The sequence below is a fragment of the Herpailurus yagouaroundi genome, unplaced genomic scaffold (assembly GCF_014898765.1).
Source record: "Herpailurus yagouaroundi ecotype Mexico unplaced genomic scaffold, PumYag 67681, whole genome shotgun sequence".
NCBI lineage: Eukaryota > Metazoa > Chordata > Mammalia > Carnivora > Felidae > Herpailurus > Herpailurus yagouaroundi.
This window is the reverse complement of record NW_024420481.1, coordinates 4467179-4484178: the sequence shown is the minus strand read 5'-3', so window position 1 is coordinate 4484178 and position 17000 is coordinate 4467179. Positions and strand designations below refer to the sequence as shown.

The 17000-nt window shown below is 53.5% G+C and overlaps 1 protein-coding gene across 1 annotated transcript; it reads right to left on the bottom strand.

The window, feature by feature from the left end:
* Positions 1-7287: 7287 nt before the first annotated feature.
* APLN (apelin) lies at positions 7288-16637 on the bottom strand. Its single transcript, XM_040468065.1, has 3 exons — positions 16222-16637; positions 10559-10730; positions 7288-9874 (listed from the first exon to the last, which is right to left on the bottom strand). The coding sequence occupies exons 1-2, from the start codon at positions 16286-16288 to the stop codon at positions 10564-10566; spliced, it is 234 nt and encodes a 77-aa protein (XP_040323999.1). The 5' UTR covers positions 16289-16637; the 3' UTR covers positions 7288-9874; positions 10559-10563.
* Between the last annotated feature and the right edge of the window lie 363 nt (positions 16638-17000).

Here is a 17000-nt window from a genome sequence, read left to right as displayed (position 1 = left end):
ATATATTACCTGGGAGTGTGGGAAGTTGACGGGGTGACATTAAAATTCTTTAATGATCAGTGCCAACTATCAGAATGTTCACAGGCCAGAAGCGCCTAGGAATGCTGCACTAACACACAGAGGAAAAGAGCAGCCGGAGATTGGGCTTTGGCAGCGGTGGGGTGCTCCTTTAGGCCTCTCCCATGAGCACATGCAGAAATCAGATTTGCTTATTGCCTCCAGAGGCCATGAGATTTTGCCCAGTAGCTGTGAGGGTGTAGGTGTGTACTTGCTAGCAGGGATAGAGAAATGTCCCTTGAGGGGTGCCTGGATGGCTTAGTTAGTTAAGCATCTGACTTCACCTCAGGTCTGCTGTCAGCATGAAGCCTGCTTCAGATCCTCTGTCCCACTCTCTCTCTGCCCCTCCCCTGCTTGTGAATGTGTGCTCTCTCTCTCTCTCAAAATAAATAAACTTAAAAAAAATGTTCCCTGGGACAGCCCAAGAGCCAGATATCTTCGAACCACCCCATACGGATGCAAACAGGGCCTGGCTTGGACTTAGAGGGCCAGCGGCTGCCTTTTGCAACCACAAGCTGGATAACTTCACCCCTGGTGTCCCCGGGTGTCAGCTCCTCTTCCTTCCTGACCCACATAGCATGCACAAGCACGGTTAGCATGCACGCCGACTAATACAGTACACATCTTGGAGCAAATATACATACCTGCCCCAGTCGGTGTTCACACACACAGCCCACCTACACTCATGACCTGTAGATACACCCTTGTACCCTCACACCGTCTTAAGTCATGGGACGTATATTCACACCGACAAAATCATTCACAGACTCAGAATTGTGCAACAGAAGCAGCTACAAGAGTCAGCTTTGAATGCCTTTAATCAGCCTCCCTTCCACACACACCTTGGTCTTTGTTCTTCCTTACACAACTTGCTGAACAGGACAGATGAGCTGACCTGGGAAGCTTCCCTTCCATGGCCTCAGCCAAGGCCTGGCTCGGGCAGGAAGAAGTCCCTGCAGTCTCCAGGATCAGCCAGCAGGGGGCAGCCTCTCACACCGCACTGCATTTCACCCAAAGACTAAGGGGCTTGGAGGAGAAAAGGCGGCAGAGCAAAAGGAAAGTGGAACGTCTAAGAAGTTTTCAAAGTGCCTCTCCAGCCTGCAGCTGGCCCAGGTGAACCCAGCCACCCGCTCCTGTGGGTGGGAGCCTCCATCCTTCCCATATGGCCGGTGAAACTGATAGAGCATGGGGCAAGTTGTCAGAAGAGTTACCGGGCAGGCCTGTGCTCTAGCTCTGCCCAGCCAAGAGCCTGGAAGAGAACCAGCCAGCACACAGGAGTTGAATGGAATCTCTCATTCTGCACGTCACAGCCCCTCTCAGGCCCCACACCCTGTCTGTGAAATGGGTTTAAGAATAAACCACACCTGCTCACTCCCTTCTTGGCACTTGGACTCAAGTAGCATGCTCCCTCTGCCAGGAATTCCCTTTCTCCTGCTTAACATCTACTGACCCTGAGGTCTTAGCTCCTGCTTCTTCTCAAGGAAGCCTCTCTGGACCCTCTCCCCAACTAGACTGCGATAGACTCTGTGGTAAACACCTTGGAGTCCTGTGCTTTGCCCCAGAACCTTTACCACATAGTCACACATTCCTTGTGATTTTTGAATAACATCGGATCTCCCTCACCAGGTTGTAAGGAATATGGCATATAATAGGCACTCAACCATTTGTTGAATGTTCGGAGGTGAATTTCTATCACACTTAGCAGATGACAAAGCACTTTTCAGGGCAAACTGGGCAAACTGGAAAGCAGGCATTTTTCTCCCAGTTCACACAAGCATGGCACTCTTTCGTGTACCAAACATTTTAACTTCAAAAACATTTCTACTTCACTTGAGCCTTACTACAAGCCTGTGAGGAAGCTACGGATTATGATTTCTATTTTAGATACAATAAAACTGAGACCTAGGAGGGTGGAGTGACCTAGGCTTAGTATTTAGAGGAGACAGGATTTTTTTTTTTCCAGATCCCATGCTAAAAGGCATAATCATTATATTCCCTGGTCATCACTGTGGGCATTGTCACCTCCATTGGGTTTCAGCCATGCTCAGTCTGGCGAGATAGTGTATGGTTGGCAAATGCACAGGCTTAGGAGGGAGACAAGCCTGAAATCCCATCCAGACATCACCTGCCATGACTTTCATGGTAGAGGAGCATCCTGTAAGGTTTCCTGGGGGAGGCCCACTTGGCTGACACTCAAAGGATTGCGAGAATTTGGGGAGGCAGAGCGCCAGGGAAGGGAAGTCTGGGTAGACTAGAAGAGTACCAGGAAATGGGGATTGTGTGACTTAGCCTGAGGCCTTCCCAGCTTCTGTTTCCTGAAAGCTGTATATGAAGCTCACTCCTGCACAGCTCCTGCTGAGGCCGAGGGGGCAGCCAGGGGTATAGAGGGCACTGTGGCAGTCACAGGCAGCAAGGGCTGTCACACTCTCCCCACATGCCTTTCCCTTGAGCCTCCCAGAGGCAAGGTGAGGAGCAGGTCTTCTCCATTGTCGCTCAAGCTCATGAGGGTTAAGGGCAGGCAAAATGGGCTTTTCTTACACTTGAGTTCTGAAAGTGCCAGTACAGGTTGAGGGGAAACTTGCACAAGACATGGGACCAGAAACTTGATGGGCAATTTGGGAGAGAAGATGGGATGGAGAGGACTGTGGAGCTGAGCTGGGAGGTAGTCCAGAGTTGGGTGGGGAGGGAAGGAGATCAGACCGGAACTCCTGGCAAAATCAGTGTCTGCGATCTCTGAGTGATTGGAGGTGAAGGAGCTGAGAGGTGAGCCTTCCCTCATGAGACCCCTCATCCAGCCCTTCTCTACCCCTGTGTGATCCTTGCCCCTGCTTTGTATATCTTCCTTTTTCTTTCCCCACTGACCACAGTTCTCTGAAGGAGGTGAGAGAACTTCAGGCTCTGAGAAACATTGGGGGCTTTACAGACAGGGGGATGAAGCCTCATAACTATGCACTGGTCACTGGCCCCTGTCCCCACCCTTGCCGGGGAGGGAGCCAGAGACTGACTTTACAGAAAGGTGGGCTTCTTCCGGGAAGGCGGACTCCCATGGTCCTGCAGAAGCAGCACCTCTGCTGTCTTGGGACCAGGGGCGCTAGAGTGAAGTCCTCCCCTCAGCAACAGGCGAGTGCTGCCCTTGACTGGATGCTTGGCACTTCAGCACTGCCTTTGCCTTCCCTTCAAGTGCCTTCTCTTTCGTTTTTACCTACCACAGAAGATCCTCAGATGAACTTAGCCTCTCCATGCCTGATGTTCCTCAACTATAAATGGGTTTGTGATAGAGACTGAGTCAGGGCAAGTGATGTGTCAACAGTGCTTGGCCCATAGGAAGTGATCCCTGCACATTTGTGAGCACCATCTAGCTATGTCCCTTAAAGTGGGTCACTTTCCTTTCGGAGTCCCACTTTCTTCATCTGAAATTAAAGGAGTTTGGGGGCCTGAATGACCTCCCAGTCACCTGCCAGCTTTGTTCTTCTAGGATTCTATATGTTTGAGGTAGGGAGGGCAGGGATTGTTGTGCTATAATAATAGGTGAGGGGGGTTGGGGCTCCCCAAAAGATGAACTAACCTGCCGGGGATCACACGACCAGTTACTGGCCAAGATGAGGTTAGGATCCGGAGTGCCAAACCGCTAGTTTCAGGCAACTGGGCTGGCTAGGTTGCAGCCTGCCGATTCCTGAGCACCCAGGGAAGATCAGAAAGCATTTTGTTTGCATAATGACAGAAGTACGAGATGGAGGTTATGGCAGCCTCTGGGACCAAGGGAAGTTTGTGCAGACCCACATAACCCAGGGGTGGCCTTCCTGACTGGTCAAGGTTCCCATTTCTTGCCATATGCCCATTTCTTCTCCCAGAGCTCCTCCCTGGATTCCCTCTGGAGGGTGGCCTGAAGCATCCTCACTGTTTGCTGGGACCCCAACAAAGCCTTCTTCACAAGCAGGTGTTTTGCACCCACTCACCCCTTCAGGGAGGCCTGAGCAGGTGATGAGGCAGAGGCCCAGAAAGGGCCAAGGAGAGACTTTGCCAAGCTACCGAGCAAGCCCTGGACAGAAGTAGATTCAGGACTGGAACTCAGGTTTCTGGGCCCCTGTCCTTGTGTAGAAAGGAACCCAAGGGCCAGGCAGGTCTCCTAGAGCAAGAGCCTGGCTTTGAAATCCTAGCCCAGGTGCTTCCCAAGCTAATGCTGCTACAGGGGAGAATCCTGAGAGTCTGCTCCATCCCTGGGGAGACCCTGTGTGCTGTCTGGGACACTGGAAGTTTCCAGTGGCCAAGGCACACTCAGGGTGGGGAAGCAGATCCCTAGTGAGAGTATGGCAGTTAACCCCACCTGAGGACAGAGCAGGGCTTGAGGCTTGACTGACCAATTAGTGGCTCTGTGAATTTGAGCAAGCAACTTGACCTCCCTGAGCTGGTTTCCTCATCTATAAATTGGGATTATGATGGCTGCCCTGTCTGCTTGTCAAAGTGAGGCTTAGCAGAGATAGCATTAGCTCCCACTAGTAAGCTTGTACCATGGGTAGGCACTGTGACCAACACTTCTCTGCATCATCTCATTCGGACTTGACCACGGCGCTGAAAAGTTAGGCAGAGTATCCTGCCCAATTTGGAAACAGGACTCAATGAGATCAAGTCAGTGCCTCTAAGTTCTCACAGATAAGTGAACAGCAGTGCTGGTATTTGAACCCTGATCTGACCCAGGCTTCCCCTACCACTGAAAGCCCTTTGTTAGAATGATTATTATCAGATTAGCATAGTACAGAGGCCAGCTCATAATCAGTTTATTAAATTCCCTTAATTCTAGACCTTGCTTTAGAATGTAAGTCTTCTCCTCAGGCCCCAGGCAAGGGCCCAAGGGCTGAGTTGACACAGGGCTTGGTAAATTGTGACCTGCCACCTGTTTTTATAAATAAAGTTTTGTTGAAACACAGCCATTCATTTATATTTTGCCTATGCTGCTTTTGCAACAGCTGACTGGGGTAGTTGAGACAGAGATGGAATGGCCCGGCAAGGTCAAAAATACTATCTGGCCCTTGTTTTGAAACATTCAAGGAAATGTTCTAGATGGGGCGCTGGCCTTTGGCTGAAATCCAAGGCAGCAATGAGGGAAGCCCCTTGCTGGGCTCCTTCTGTGAGCACTGGCCAGTTACACTGGGAAAACGGACTTGTCAACGGAGCCCTGGAGATGGGGTTCCTGGGTGGCTGCTTGAACCAGTCAACGTCCTGGTTGAACGTCTGACTCTTGATTTCGGTTCAGATCATGATCTCACAGTGTCGTGGGTTTGAGCCCCATGTCAGGCTGGGTGCTGATGGCACAGAGCCTGCTTGGGATTCTCCCCCTCCCTCTCTCTCTGGCCCTCCCCCACTCTCACTGTCTCTGTCTCTCTCAAAAATAAAATAAATAACTTGAAAAAAGAAAAAAAGGAGCTGTGGAGAGGTCTTCCATTTGAGGGTTCCAGAGACATGCTGGCTGAGTCTGCAGCCCCTTCTTAGGGCTGGGAGCAGAAGACAGAAAGTCATCTCTGTCATTCACTTTGGCAGTTAGCTGGCCTAAGCTCACTCTGGTCATAAAGAAACTTTGGATTGAGAAATTTCAGTTGAATAACCTTTAGGCCTGAAAAATAAAATTATATAAGCACTTCAGAATGGCTGCTTGCGCCAGGCCCAGTAGTTCTCTCCACAGTGGAGAAGCCCAGCCCAAGCTGCAGCTTGTGGGAGAGTCTAAAATGTTAGGCTTCAGAAAACTGTGGCTCATTTTACTGCACAACTAGGGTCCTCAAAAGCCATGGGTGGTCTGGATCTGTCTGCCTCCCTAATCTCTGTCATTGCAGAAGCTGCCTAATTTCCAGGTGGATTTGTTGTTTTTCAAGTTCTCTGTCCCCCACCCCCACCCTTCAACCTCTCAGTCTAGGACTTCTGATCCAGAAACAGTTAAGTGAACCCCTTTTTCTTTTTTCCTCTGCATTTTGTAAAAATAACCCCCTACTCTGATTCTATTGTGATTATTTGGTCAAGATATCATCAAAGAGGGCAACACATAGGTCTTGTCTTCTTTTGGTTTGATGTCTAATTATCCTCCCAGAAGGCTATCAGCTCACCTTCCCCTCATTCTCTGCCTCTAGGATGCCAGACTTGCAGTCACCCACTAGCATCCAGTTGACTACATATGCCCAGAGGACCCAGGTGCTTACTCCCCTTCTTGACCCCACCTCCACTGCCCACCATCCTCCTGCCAACTTAACCCAATGCAATTGGGCCTCTGGAGCCAGTGTTAGAAGGACAGTCTCCATTAGCCTTTCTCGGCTCCCTCCAGCCCACACCATGCCATCTATTTCTATTGCACTTACCGAGAATGCCAAACACACTTTGTAGTTAAGTCTTCCCTCTAATTAGGAGCACTTACTTCTATAGTCCCATAGGAAGAATTTGCATTTTAGAATCCAAAGTCCAGATTCTAGATTCACTTATTGGCTTCACCTCTCTGAGCCCATTTTTTCATTTCTCATTTGTAAAACGGGGATTGTGGACTATGTCACCCAGTTGTTAAGATGGTAAAATGAGTTATTTTTAAAAAGAGCTCTGAAAGCTGTTAAAGGGCTATACACTTATGGGTCACTATTAAGTTATCCTGCCCTGCCACCACCCCCTTCTCCTTGGCTTCTTGTAAAATTAGAGCTTTGGGGGTGATTAGGGAGCCAACAGACCAATCAGCATAAAGCCAGCCCACCTAAAACCTCTTTGCCTAAAACCAGTTACTCTGATGACCAGTTTGCCTAAAAGTCAAAGTAGTAATTTTGAAAGAAGGCATTTTGTACCAATTTTCCTAAGAGGCACTTCCAACATAATGTCGTTATTTTAAAAGCACTATGTCACAATCTGCAGCATTTTGTCAATGACGAGATTGTTTTGCATGCTTATGTGTGGCTTTTTTCTATCTCCTACTGAGCAGTTTTATGGCTTTTTAGCAAGTTTGTCTGCAGACCTTTTTTTAAAATTATGTATTTCTAGCACTTGACAGATTTATCAAATCTGCAGAAAAGCCCATAAGATTTATCAAATGGACCTTTTTTATCACTCCTGTCTCCTTTTCACTGGGTTTTACTCTGTATTGTGTATGCCTGTGTGAACCTAATGAGTTGATTAACCAAATTAGCATGTACCCGTGCCCCTTTCTGTTCTGCAAGGCATTGGCATTTTGACAACAAGCATGAAGAAGTGAGACAGATGGGGCAGAACTGTATTGAACTCCTTGCAGTTTATTTTTCAGGCGTTCTCATTCATCAAGCAGCTCTATTTTGTGAAACGTAAAATGATACATACAAAGTCATTACCAAATGTACTTATTGCAGGAAACATAACAATTTTCAAGAAAGGCAAACTGGCTAAAAAGTCCCGAAAGTGTTCAAAAGTAGATAAAATTAGAAGACACCCACCAAGGATATAAGACACATTTTAGCAGAAATCCCACCTTTAACCAGAATGTCCTTAAATAAACTGCTTTTTAGAAATCTTTAAATGACACTGAAGAAAAAAAGAAAAGGACATCCAAACAGATGCCAAAACATTTAAAAGTGGACTAAGTGTTATGTGAACCAGTCATTAAGCATAGAGAGTCCTTTTGTGAATTTGTGGCAAATTGGTTCAAGGCCATTTGACCTGGAATCGATTAGGGATGCAGGCACTTACCTCCGCGCAAGTGTGATATGTGGGCATGGGGACAACCATGGACCTCAGGGGACAGGAATGCCCCTCCTGAATATGACCTCCAAGAGTAAGGGTGAATTGTCAGCTTTTTAACTCTTTATTATAAAGACATATTTACACAGAACAATCTTTACAAACACAGTGAACATAATTATGGGAAGGGGACAATTTCTTAATGAAAAGGGCCTTAATATCTTTGTATAAATTAGTATAAGAATCATACACAACCATTTTAAATAAGACGGTCCCCCAGCCCCCCACTGCCCTCTTCCACCCTGTGTCTCTGGACCTTCCTCAGCTTTCCCCCTTTCCCCATGGGGCTGGGCAGCTGATGAGGCAGGAGACACAGAGAGGGGGAAGGGAAAGAAGACCCAATCCCTGGTGGGGGCATCAGTGGCAGAAGAGGCTTTATGGACACTGGCCAGCCCCCACTCCCAGCCTGAGGGGTGTATGGGGAAGCAGGTGCCCAGACTGGCTCCTCAGGGTGGGCCTTGAAGCAGCAGCAGCAGTAGCATTAGCAGCAGCGGAGGTAAGGGGGAGAGGCGGTTAGGCAATATTGGGATTACTGTGGGACTCGGGGGGCCCTGACTCCCCCTGTCCCCACACATACATAGGTGGCCATCAGGCTCTTGTCTCCCCTGGGAGGCCTCTGAGAAGGAAGCCTACTCGGACCTATACTTCCTCCCATCTTTCCTTCCTTCCTTCCTTCCTTCCTTCCTTCCTTCCTTCCTTCCTTCTCTCCTTCCTTCCCTCCCTTCCTTCTTCTCCCCCTTGCCCCTCCCCTAAGGAAAGGCCCCTGGGAAAGAAGGTCCAATCAACATGAAGGGAAGGCTACTGAGTCCAATTCCTGAAGGCTACCTTCTGGCTTCTGACAACTAGTGTTGGGGTTGGAACAGTAGCCTCAGTACCTGAGCTGCCCCTATAAGAATACCTGGGGTCTGGAAGTGCTGCAGGAATGGGGGCAGCTGGCAAGTTATGGAACTTTCCAGCCCCAGTTGGGAAATGGACTGGCAGGGGCAGGCCAGGGAGGCGGGAGCAGCTCATTCCCCACACCACCACGGGGCAGTTCATAGCTGGCTTGCTTCTCCCTTCCCTGCCACCCCCAGCCCCAACCTTGGGAAAGGCACTTAATGTGTTCTGAAAAGATATCATTAAGAGGGAAGAGGACATCATCAAATGGGGGCGGGAGACCTGGGTCCTCATTCTGGCTCTGCAGTGACCCTGAATAGGTCACTATCCCTCTCCAGGTCCATTTTTTCAGGAGTTTGCATAAGAAGGCGGAGCTAAGTGATCACCAAGGTTCCTTTTGGCGCTGGTATTGGGATTCTTGGCAAAAAACACTCCTGCTTGGCTTTTGCTCCTGGGAGGGTACAGAGCCATCTCCTGAGTGAGAGCTTAAACTAGCTGACAAGGGAGGGAAGGAGTTGGGGGTGGGGTGGGGGGCAGTGTTAGGAGACACAGAAAGGTGAGAGAGGTAACAAAGTACTTCATGGCCCCTCTCCTTTGCCTCTTCCTTAAGCCAAACATGGGATGAAGGAAAGGCCACAGCAGCTATCCCTCCTCTTCTCCAATGCCTCCCATCTCCCCTTCACCAGAGAACCAACCCCCATTCCAATGCCCCTCCCAGGCACCTGTCTGCATCCTGATGCCCCAGCCCCTCTGACCAGAGGCTCCTTGCCTGGTGAAGGGTCCACCTGACTGGAAAGCCTGGGATCTGCTGAGGCCCACTGAAGAAGGGAGTGTTTCCCCCCAGCCCGCAGAGCACGCCCGAGGAAGAATGGGCTGGGTGAAGCTTGGGCTGTTAGATGGGAGGAGGTGGGGACTAGAGGAAGGGGGGTGGGGTAGGAGAAGGCTGGCCTTCCAGTGCTGGGTCTCCAAAATCAGTCTAGGGAAGAGCCAGGAAGAGGGGCTAAATGGATCCATTGGAGAGAAAGGGAATCATCCCAACTAGGGGCAGGATCACGCCATTTGGGGAAGCCGGTGGGTGAGAAGAGCCGGGACCATCAGCAGCGAGGACAGGTGCAAGATGAGAGGCGAATGGATGTGAGGGCTCCAGAGAAGACCAATCTATGGACTGGTGAGAGTTGCAGGGGGTGGGTACTCAGGGACCCGTTCAGTCCTAAAGAGACAAAAATGACCAGAGAGAAGTCACTGACATGTCCTAGGTCAAAAGAACAATCTGGGAAAGGAAAGGAGACAGGCTTCACTCCCCTCTCCCCACAACCCTGAGCCTAAAGCCCCAGGTCTATGAGTTGGTGCCACCTTGTCCAGGCTACAGGGGTGACACCACAGGCCAGGTCTCAGGGACAGTCTTAGGCTTTGCTTTCTCTGCTATTGCCTTGGATTTTTCTCTTTCCCAAGGCTCTGGGCAACCCTCTTCCTGTTCTCTGCCTACTGCCCCTAAGGCTCTCTGCTTCCCTCCCCCTGTCCAGTGAACATCCACCCTGCACACCTTTAAGCATACCCTGGGGCACCCCTCTCCAGCTCATCAAGGCTCCCCAGGACTCCTAGAACTCTCCAACTGGGCCAGCCTGCCCAAACCCAGGCAGCAGGGTGGAGGGGAGCTGGCACCCTATTCCTAGAGAGTCGGGAGATTGGCCTGAGGTGTAAGCCCTCTCTGGGCCTTGGTCTCCATGTCTGTAAAAGGAAGGTCTAAGATGGGTGTTCTGTAAGCCCCTGTATTATGTGTGGGGCTGGAACTTCTTGGGACAGGTGTCTGCCAGTGATAAGCAGCAGGGACACCAGGCTTCCAGGCTGTCCCTCCCTGCTCCTTCCACTGCCCACTGACCAGAGGCTCAAGTACCTGCTTCAGAAAGGCATGGGGCCCTTGTGGGAGAGGCGCGGCCGCTGGCGGCGGAATTTCCTCCGACCTCCCTGCCATGGCCCTGGTCCGTTCCTCGACCCTCTGGGCTGCACCAGGTGGCGGACATTGCTTTCCTCCAGCCCATTCCCATCAGAAGGCTGCAGCAGGGGCCCTGCAGGAAGAAGAAAGCCTGTTAGCCAGGAAGGCTGATGCAAATGGACAGGGGGCCATGGGCTCATGGTAGAGGGCAATCTCTTCATGAGATAGTACTCATCAAAGCTTTTCTTTGTTTTTATCTTCTATCTTGGTGAACACTTTGCAATTTTTACACTGCCCTGGCTACTACTCGCATCTTTTACACTGCCCTGGCTACTACTCACATGGAGCTCACTTTATGTCCTTTGGCAGCTCTCTCATGTTTCTGGCAGGCGCAAACATATTCTTCATTTAGAACATCATTGTGGGGTACAGTTTGGGGCATATGTCTATACTTGGTTAGGGCACAGCAAGCAATAACCCCCCCTCCATTGTACCCTTGCAATGGATACACTTAAAACATTTCAAAAATATATTTCAATGACATGACTCCCCCCAGCACCATGTACCCATCACCCAGATTCCACAGTTCTCCAGATGGAGTCACATATGCTTTAGTTATCCCCTTTCTTTGTGAAGCATTCCATAGCAAATCCAGAACATCATGTCACTGTGCTCCTACATCCTTTAATATGCAGGTGACCCACTTTTGAGTAATCAAGATCTCACACCTCACCCCTGGGCATCTCATCAGTGTTTAGGCATCTCACTTGCTCCTTGTGATCTCCCTGTGGGTATGGCTGGGTGGGGGGTTGTCTCTGGCTCTGTGTGCCTTAAGCTGGGCTCCATTCAGTTTATGACCAGATTTAGAGACCAAAATATCTTATATGAATGAATGAGTGAACCACTGAGTGAATGGTCACTTGAAGCAGCAGGTGTGTGCATCAGGAGGGGTGTGGTCTGCTGCAGCTGCCCCCCCCCACCAGATGCCCCATCTCCTTTCATCCCCAGATCACACCCCTACCCTGTGTCTGATGTAAACCCCTTCCACTTAAATCCCAGTTGGCTTCTCTTCTGCTCTCTAGGGCTCTGCTCTATATCTGTCCACATCTGGCTTAGAGTAGAAGCCTCCTGATGTCAGGCCAAGCCCTGACGATAGAATCCAAGTGGTGCTGGGTGTCATTAGGCACAGTGAGGGAGAAGGCACGTGGGCCGGCTCTCACGAAGGCTGCAGCACACCCAGGGAAGGCAAGCTTGCACTCCAGAAACAAGCCTGACCTCTGGAAGCAGGCAGAACAGGGAGATGAGAAAGTGCTGGGCAGAAGGCAGACTTGCGGGGAACTTGTGCAATGGCCAGTCCAGGGCTGGCCTGCAGAAATACAGCCTCTGAGGTCAGTGATCACTAATCCCAGTCTCTCTCCTCCCACACCACCGGGTTCGCCCTCAGCTATGTCCCTGCCCCTCAAGCCCCACTTCCATCCATCCAGGAATCCCCACAACTAGCTCACAGTTTCCATAGAACCACCCGTTGGCTTCTAGCCCCCCAGTCATACCCCTGGCGGCTCTTCCTTTCCCTCCTCCTGCCGCCAGCATCCCCATGCTCTGGTTCCTCTGTTGCCTCCTTGGCTCTCATGATTCCTCCTCCCTTTGCACACAATTTCCAGGCATTTATCCTCCTCTTGGGCCAAAAGCAGGCGAGGTTTGTCCTTTGGGCCCTCTCCACCCAGGCTCCTGGGGCCAACCTCAGCTGCTTCAGCTTCTGCCCTGTGTTTTGGGGTCCCCTCAAGGCTCTTCCTGACCACTGAGGTGGGTAAGAATGAAGCTGATAAGGAGTCAGTACCAGAGAAACACTCAGGACAGGAAGGACTGTGGTGAGGGTGTGGCCAGGCACAGGGAAGGACCTGAGGGGTCTTGATAATGTGAGGCCTTGGTTCTTGAGTCCATGTCCTGGACTACTGGGGCTGGGGTGGGGGTGGGGGGACAATGGCACAGGTTACAGCCCCAGGGGTATAGCGGGCATGGAGAAGAGAGGCAAGGTGCCTAGATGAGGAGGGTGTCATCTCCAAGTATTCAGCACCCAGGACTATGCGTGTTGGGGGCAGTAAGGAAGGGGGGATTAGGGGTGAAAGGCCCTAAGTGGGGGGAGGTCAAGAACCAGGATGGGGAACAGGGATGCTGGCTCAGACTCTGGCCAGGGAGACATCTAGACTCCAAGCCTGCAGAGAAGAACTACTTTGAGCCAGACCCCAGAGAGCAGCCACCCAGAAGCCCCTGGCACATTGCATCCCATCAGGTGGGGGGGGCTCACTGTCTTCTTTGTAGCAGGAAGTCTGCAGCTCCTCCCACACTCTGATCCCATCACCCACCTGTTTCCTACTTTTGATTCTGAGTCTGGCTCACCCTAAGATAAGCTGACACCTGAAACCCGGGCTTTATCCTGTCCAAAGGGACATTTGAAGGCTGCTGATTTTCATCACTGCAGAGGTCCTGCCTGTACAAAAGAATTCCCCTGTAGAAATGGCGGCCATCCTCAGTGCACTTAAATATTTTCTTCCAACTCATTTGCTACTTAAGGGGAAGCTGGGGCAACCCCCCCAAAGAATCTGAAGCCTAGAGGAACTGGAGCCATTGCTCTCTGAAGCACCATCAGAACAGGGCTCCAGCATCTCTGCACTGAGAACTGCGGTCAGGGGTGAACAGGATTTGATTTTCATGTAACCTGAACTCTAACCCTGCCAGTGCACAAAGAAGTGCATGTGACTTTTCAGGAACATGCCAGCCTCACCAGGAATGAGCACCTGTTTTTCCTCTTGCCGTCCAGCCTATCTTATGATTGCTTTAAAAGTCTACACGAGTGCTCTGCTGGTGACCCACTGGCTGTGTCCTCTCCACTGCTCTGTGGTACCACAGGTACCTCCCTGATGAGGCACCCTTCCTTTGTCTGCCCAGCCCTCCACCCCAGTGCCCTGAGCTATCTTCCTGGGCCAGTTTTGCTGCCCTTGGACGCATCACACTCTGGCAGCTTGGCCCTTCACTTCACTTGCATTAACCCTTCGCCGGAGAGGCCTGACTCAGGTTACAAGAGTGCTTGGCACTTAGGGACTGGGGATGGGGTGCAGATGCCCCTTCTCTGAGAGTAGGCTATCCTCACTCACACTATCACCGTGACTGCAGGCTTTGAGTTAGGGCTCAGGAGGAAGAGGGGGAGGAGGGGGAGGGGAGAAGGAGAAAGAGAGGCGCTCAAAGACCAAGGGACACTTGGCCCTGGCCCGGCAGTTCTCAGACTCAGAAAACAAGGTGTATCCCAGGTCAGGAGGCACTGAAGGAGTCTGTGTGTGTCTGGTGAGGGGAGGGCGGGAGGACATTCCAAGTCAGGACAGAGTATATTGTGGAGGAAGCAAGGTTTTCAGGCCTGGGACTTTGACTGGAGACTTTGGCTGGGGAGAGCATGCAAGTCTGGGCCAACGGCAAGGTGGTTTTGGGTCCCTGTTTCTGATCCAGGATAGGAAGCAGGAGGAGCCAGGCCATAGGTACCCAGACCCTTGGCTGGTGGCCACCTGCCCGGAAGTGCCCCTCCTTGGCTCCAGGAGATGTCATGGAATGGAAAAGGCACTGAGAACCTTAGAAGTGTCCAGTGCTAGGCTTAAGCAAAATGTGAGGGTACTAAATTTACCCAAACAAGGGCATGAAGACAGATGGCCTAATGAAGAAGGGTGAATTAAAGCAAGAGGTGACAGGGTCTGGGCCAAAACACAGTGTTACTTCCCCCTTGAAACTAGCTGTCCTGTTCCCTTTACCGGCTGGATCCTGAAAGGGTTCTAGTGGTAGTCGGTTGCCCAAGGGTCTCCCCATAGTCTCTTGGGGGAGCACCAAGTATGTAGATCAGAAAGCCCCAGATTTCTCTGGGACACCCTCTCTGCACCCACTCTTTCTTCCCTGAAGGCACCACCTTGGACTATTTGCCAGCAGTGGTGTCATGCGGGTGTCTTGTCTTGCCAACTGCGTTGGATAGCAGGCTCCTGGAGGGCAGGTCCATGTGGTGTCCCTCATTCATACCTTTTGCTCTCTGTTTGCCTGCCTGACAGGGATTTCTGAAGAAAAGCCCGGCTCCTTCTTACCAAGGAAGAGGCTGACCCAGCACTTGGGTCCTGGAGAAGAAGACACTGGACAGCTAGCTGAAGACAGGGGGTGACAGAGCCAACCAATTGCACCTTTCTGAGAAGCCAGGCAATGCTCCCAGGGCCAGGGCAGTGCCAAAAGGCAAGAGCAGAGAAAGGAGGCAGCCTACAAAGGGAGAGAGGTTAGGCCCTGCCAGGCCCCTCAGAGGCTCCTGGGCTGCAGGCCATCCTCCTGCTCTGGAGGGTCTGGAACTAAGTAGGGCCCCATGCCCTTCCTCTAGCAAACCTGCTGCCCTGCCCTCTCCTTCCCTCTGCTCCCACCTTTCTGTGACTCCAGCCCTGGCACTGGCATTAGTCCACCTGGTCTTGGCCTTCCCCTTCTGTGGTGCCAGGCAGGCAGCAGTGACAGCCAGATCACAGGACTGTGGCAGCTGGAGGTGGGAGCTGACCGCCCCAGGAGACACTGACGCACAGGGGACAAGCAGCCTGGGCCGGGGCTGCCAGGGCATCTGGGGAAACCAGGTTTGGGGAGGGCAAGGGAGCACCAGCGCCAAGTATGCCAGGTGAGGGGCGGTGTGTGGTGCGGGTGGGGGAGAAAGGACTCCCCGCATGGAGGTGTCAAGTCAGGTCCACGTTTCCTGTTTGGGTGCCTGGAGACACGGGGACTGAGGTGAAGCCTGCCTGGGGCCGAGTAAAGGCCAGGGCCAGGATATCAAAGAAGGAATCCCCGGGGTGTCGGGGAGTCTGCGAGGAGGAGGGCCTCTCGTGCGGCAGCAGGAGAACAGACCAGACAGGACCTTGGGGAAAGGGAAGAGAAGAGCTGCCTGGCCTGGCCCTGCCTGGCCGGCCCCGGGGAAGCCTGCCTCCGCTCCCATGCAGGCTGGAAGGAGCAGCAGCTGGGCTCCACGCCGCCGCCCCCGCCGCGCGCGCTCCTGCCTATGCAACAAGTGTCACGTCTGCATCTTGGCACATCATCCCCAGTGGCCCGCGCCCCAGGACCGGCGGTTGGCCCCTAACCTCCGGGGGCCGGAAAACCTTCCACTCGGGAGGCCAGCCCACCAGGCTCAGTCAGGTCGGTTCCCTCCACTGATCCCCGGGGAGCAAGACGGACGCCCCCCCCCCACCCGCCCCACATACACCCTCCACCACGCGGGGTGCAGGCCGCGGGACCCGGGGCGCACGCCAGCGGCCCTGAGCTCTTCGGACTTCGAGGGGCCGCCGGGAGGGGCAAGGCCCCGGGCGGGTGATGCCCCCGAACCAGCCAGGCACCCCCCCTCCCCCGCGGAGGAAGCGGTCGGCCCGGCCGGCCGACGGGTCCCTGGCCCAAGGCGCCCTGTCAGTCAGCCGGTGGCCCGGCGCGGCCGGCGCGTGGCTGCTCCCGCTGGGCTCGCGCCCGGTCCCGGGAGGAGGAGAGCGCGCGAGCTGGGGGGCGGAGGGGAGGGAGCGCGTCGGCTGCGGTCCCGGAGCGCGGCGAGGAGTTCGCGGGCGAGCGGCAGGGCACGCACTCACCTCCACACGCCGCGGTCAGGGAGAGCCAGAGCAGCAGGAGCGCCTGCACGCACCGCCGCAGATTCATGCTGCTCCTCTGCCGCCGCGCGGCAGCCGGGGGCCAGGGGGCGGGGAGGCCGGGGAGACCGGGCGGGAGGCGAGGCGAAGCGAGGCGCGAGCCGCGGATCGTGCGTGCGTGCGGGCGCTGAGCTCGCGTGGCTGCCGGGCTGCGCCGCGGGCTGGCCCGCTGCCGCGCTCGCTCGCCGCCGCCTCTCCGGCAGCTTCCCTCTCCCGCCGCGGGACAGCGCCGCCACACTGGCCTCAGCGGGTGGCTTCGGGGACGGCGGCGAGCTCTTTCCAAGAGGCTGGCTGCTCGGCCGCGGCTCCGACTGCCCGTGGCCCAGGCTGCCAGCGAGAACGCTCCCCGCTCACTCCAGGGGCTGCATTTTGTAGCTTGTGGCTTGGCCGCGAGCCCACTTGGTCATGTGGTCATCTGGAGGGCTGGAGGGCTGGAGGGGGGGCAGGAAGAGAGAGAGAGAGAGAGAGCGCGCAAGCCTCCCGCACCGCCCCCCTCCCAGCGCACACTGTGCGGCCCCAGCCAGGGCGCGAGAGGGAACCTCGAGGTGGCCCCACAACAAAGGCGGCACCGCTGCTCCGACAACCCACAACCGCTCCTGGACAATGCCCGCCTGGCCGGGGGCCAGAGGATTTTGGAGACCTGAAGGATTTCAAACACAGGAAGCATTTGGGGCGGTGGAGGGGCACACTTAACCCTTTCTCACCTCGCTTCCTTAATGGCT